The sequence below is a fragment of the Eutrema salsugineum genome, unplaced genomic scaffold (assembly GCF_000478725.1).
Source record: "Eutrema salsugineum unplaced genomic scaffold, Eutsalg1_0 scaffold_1, whole genome shotgun sequence".
Classification (NCBI taxonomy): Eukaryota; Viridiplantae; Streptophyta; class Magnoliopsida; order Brassicales; family Brassicaceae; genus Eutrema; species Eutrema salsugineum.
The window spans coordinates 12,877,922-12,882,562 of NW_006256909.1; the positions used below are offsets into that span (position 1 = coordinate 12,877,922).

Here is a 4,641-nt window from a genome sequence, read left to right on the forward strand (position 1 = left end):
AAAAAAACTGATTGCAGAAGATGAGGAGGAAAAATTTGAGTGATGAAGATTTGATTTTGGTGATTTTTAAAATCCATCGTTGTGTTTGACGATGATGAAGACGAGTAAGAAAGAAAAAGAATAATTAAAGAAAAAGAATTAAAAGAATTAAAAAAAATTGTTGGAGAAAAAAAAATTTAGATAATTAATAAATAAAAAAAATAAAACATGTTAGTGGGTGGGTTTGATCCTGGTTTTATTGTAAATAAAAAGATAGATAAGGAGAGTGAAGGATTTTCCACGTTTTTCCTTATTAAAAGAAAATCAAAATGAAATTCTTTATTAGAGTTATGGCTTTTGAGCTTTTTTTTACAAGATTATGGTTTATCAGCCTGCCGCTCCAGTTTCTCCTCCCGGTGACGATCATCGGTTTCATCTCCTCTAGTTATCGGAGGGAATGTTAGTTTTCTGTGTCAAAACGTTAATCTCGTCTTCGCTTCCTCAGAAATCCCAATCTTCGGCTATCTGCTTCTCTTCCAACACAATCTCCCTTCTCTTTAAATCCCGACTTCTGAGCGACTTTAGCTTCAAGCTGAACAGGATTGCGATGGATAACACTCGGGAGTTACAGACAGAGGCGTCTCAGTCGCTATCCTCGTCGGCTTCCGGTGAGATACACGTTTTAGCTGGTCCAATGTTTTCCGGCAAAGCGACAACGATCCTACGGCGGATGCTGGCGGAGAGGAGAACTGGCAGGTTTGGATCTTAAATTCCATTTTAATTTCGAGATGCATTGTCCTCAATTTTGGTTTGTTGTTGATGACTTTAGTCTCGAAATGGAAATCCATACCTTATTTATGAACGCTGAGACATATTTATAATTCTGCTCGAAATTGATTGGTTTATGATCATCTCTTATAGGGTCGTAATTCTGAAACTTGCATTGAGAGATCAAAGTTTGGTTCACATGTAACATGTTCTAGCTTTCAGGTGGAGCATCAGAGAAAGAAAGAGCAGCTGGGCTGTGTGTTACTGGGAGATTGAAAGAAGCTGTTGGGCTATTATGGCTTAGCGGGTCACAAGTCAAGCCTGATACTTATGCTATGCTGTTACAGGAATGCAAACAAAGGAAGGAATATACAAAAGGGAAACGAATACATGCTCAAATGGTTGTTCTAGGATTTGCTCCGAATGAGTATTTGAAAGTTAAGCTGTTGATACTGTACGCTTTATCAGGGGATCTTCAGACAGCTTGGATCCTCTTTCGTAGTTTGCTATTGAGAGATTTGATCCCGTGGAACGCAATGATATCAGGGCATGTGCAAAAGGGTCTTGAGCAAGAAGGGCTTTATATGTATTACGATATGAGACACCACAGAGTAGTTCCGGATCAGTATACCTTTGCTTCAGTGTTTAGAGCGTGTTCTGCGTTGGCATCGCTAGAACACGGTATGAGAGCCCACGCTGTCATGATAAAGAGCCGGATTAAGTCCAACATTATAGTCAATAGTGCGGTTGTTGATATGTACTTCAAATGCAGCAGTGTCTCTGATGGGCACAAAGTATTTGATCAGTTCTCCACCAGAAACGTGATTACGTGGACGTCGTTGATGTCTGGATATGGGTATCATGGACAAGTTTCAGAGGTGTTAAAGTGCTTTGATAAGATGAAGGAAGAAGGTTGTAGACCGAATTCTGTTACATTTTTGGTGGTTCTCACTGCGTGTAGCCATGGAGGTTTAGTTGATGAAGGCAGGGAGTATTTTGATTCTATGAAGAGAGATTACGGGATTGAGCCTGAGGGACAACACTATGCGGCTATGGTTGATATCTTAGGGCGTGCTGGTAGGCTACAAGAAGCGTACGAGTTTGTTATGAAGTCACCGTTCAAGAAACACGCTCCGGTATGGGGTTCTTTACTTGGAGCATGCAGGAATCATGGGAATGTGAAACTGCTAGAGCTCGCTGCTACGAGATACTTCGAGTTGGATCCAACGAACGGAGGGAACTACGTGGTGTTTGCCACTGGATACGCGAGTTGTGGATTATTGGATGCTGCTTCAAAAGTTAGGAGGAGAATGGAGGATGCGGGAGTGAAGAAGGATATCGGGTATAGCCAGATCAAATTACAAGGGGAAGTTCATAGGTTCATGACGGATGATAAGTCTCACAGACTCTCTGGAAAGATATACAAGAAGGTCCAAGAGATGACTTCAGTATTCATGGATGTTGACTGCTATCCTGTTTGATAGATTGGTTTGTCATCTTGTCTTTGACTCTGTGACCAAAGCAACTCGCAGTGTCTCCAACGGATGCTGTAGCAGGCTCTCTCCGGAAAATCTGTCTTGAATCAAACACAAGTTTTGGTTTTGGAGCATTAAGTTTATGCCTTTATGGGTTTAGCAGGAGAATGTGAACATTCTGATACTGACATGTATCTGAAATGGGTGTAGCAGGAGAATTGTGGTCTGAGTTTGGATTCAATAGGAGCACATTCTGATACTGAAATGTGATTGGTATTGATGGAAAACTCAAATTTTAGGCGAATGTAGATGCCTCAGGTTCTCATTAAATCGGGTAAAGTGAAGGTATCCTCTGTATTAGGCTCCGAGAAATCTGTGGGAATGTGATTATGGGTTTAGCTGTGGGAATGTGATTATGTAAAATAACTGAGAATGGTAGTCCGAGTTATATTCAATAGGAGCAAATTCATCTGATAATGGATGTGTTTAGATGTATAATGTAAACTCAATTCTTTAGAATAATACTAAAGAAGCTCTTTATTCTCATTTTAAAACTTAGTGAGGTGGAACTGGGTCAACTGTAATTGAGACTGCAGGTGGTTTAATTTCAAGATTATGTAACTCATCCATTTTTGTTGTTATCGAGTGGGAAGAGCTATTTCCCCACCAATCTCCACGAAAGCAAAGCTTAAAATCTATTTTCCCGTGAAATCGATTTCCCCATGTAATTGAAGTTCGAAATAAAAAATTCCACAAAAATCGGTTTTCAAATGATTTACTGTTTTTTAATTAATTTTTAACCGTATAAAACTGATATTAAAAATATTTCCAAAGGCAACCTTAAATATTCAAATATGAAGTTTTGTTTATTCTAAAAACAGCCTTAAAACCTCAAATTTTGAGGTTTTGAAAATAAAACCTTATACTTGAAATTTCACTATTCAAGATCTCAAATTTGAGGTTTTCAGTTTTTATTTGTATTTTAGTCATCACAATTATATATTTCATAAATATTCATTTTATTTTTTTATGTTTATCATTTTAATCCAAACAATTTTATATCTCACATATATTTTATATTCATTTGTATAAATTCTATATTTGCATATAAAATACTAATATAAAAGAAATATTACAGATAAAAAAATAAAGAAACTCATTTAACACTTCAAAAAAGCATTGATTGATCATATTTTGATCATATTTATGAAAATAGTTTTGTTGAATAATTTGGTGTAATGTAATAATTTAAAATTTAGTTTGTGTATTTTAATTATTATGTTTATGTACTTTATCTTATAATGTAATGTTTGTTTTATTATAAAGTCTATAATATAAATTTAGTTAATGATATTTTTAGTGTATGTTTCTTTGTTATTTATAAAGTTATATAATTTTTAATTAATAATAATTAAAATTAAAGAGGGAAAACGACCTATTTCACTCTGATAACTATTACATAGTAACTAATCCCCCCAGAGTTTGGACCTCATCGCATATCTCCCCAATACAAAGTTTGTAAACTTTTTTCTCCCTATTTGCATTTTTCACAACGTATTTAACCAAAACCGTTGAATTCGAGGGTTTGTGAGGTAAACCAGATAGAATACCAGATTTGCTCGATACTAGGATGATTTTAAAACCCGACCAAACTTGTGACCCGACCCAGTTAACATCCGATTCGTAATCATAAAAAACCCGACCAAATGGATATTCCCAGTTCCCAAATCGATATCGACAAACCCTAAATCCCCAAATTCATCCCCAAATCCCCAAAACGCTTCTATTTCCAGGTGTTCTTATATGATTTCGAACTTTCTCAGGTCGATTACATAGGAAAACCGATTTGATAGGTGTTTTTTTGTAGATTGTGATGATGAGCGAAGAATCTGGAGCGAGTGCATCATCAGCTGGTCGAGCAAGAGGAAGATACGTCGGGTTGCCTAAGAGATGTTCGTGTGGGGAAGGAATTGTAGCCAGAATCTCTAAGTCGGACGCAAACCCATATCGGAGATATTACCGTTGTGCATTCGCCGTTGAACAAAAGGTGAATTAGCTTTGATTTCTTTTGCCATTGTCTATTATGCGATTTTGAAGCTAAATTGATTGTCATTGTTTATTATTGCTGTAGCTTGTCAATGACAATCACACTTTCAAGTGGGTTGATGAAGCATTGTTGAATGAAATTGAGGCATCAAAGTTGAGAATAGATAGACTTGAAGGCCACGTTAAAGCAAGTGCAACAGATTGTATGGAGGCTGAGAAGCACATGTATGAGAAGTTACAATTGAAGCTAGAGTCAGAGATTGCTGAACGGGTAGAAGAAAGGATTCTTGAAGCCAAATCGGATATGAAGAAATTGCTGTTGCTTGTGTGTTTTGGAGGTGTGATAATCCTTGGTTGTATTAAACTTGTGTGA

At 36.8% G+C, this 4,641-nt stretch overlaps 1 protein-coding gene and 1 pseudogene across 1 annotated transcript; both read left to right on the forward strand.

Annotated features, from left to right (window-relative positions):
• The first annotated feature begins 436 nt into the window (after positions 1-436).
• LOC18028292 lies at positions 437-2,228 on the forward strand (annotated as a pseudogene).
• A 1,870-nt stretch (positions 2,229-4,098) lies between these two features.
• Positions 4,099-4,641, forward strand: LOC112081994 (uncharacterized protein At4g04775-like). The gene is made up of 2 exons (XM_024149074.1): positions 4,099-4,269; positions 4,354-4,641. Exons 1-2 carry the CDS (start codon positions 4,099-4,101, stop codon positions 4,639-4,641), a joined length of 459 nt encoding a protein of 152 aa, XP_024004842.1.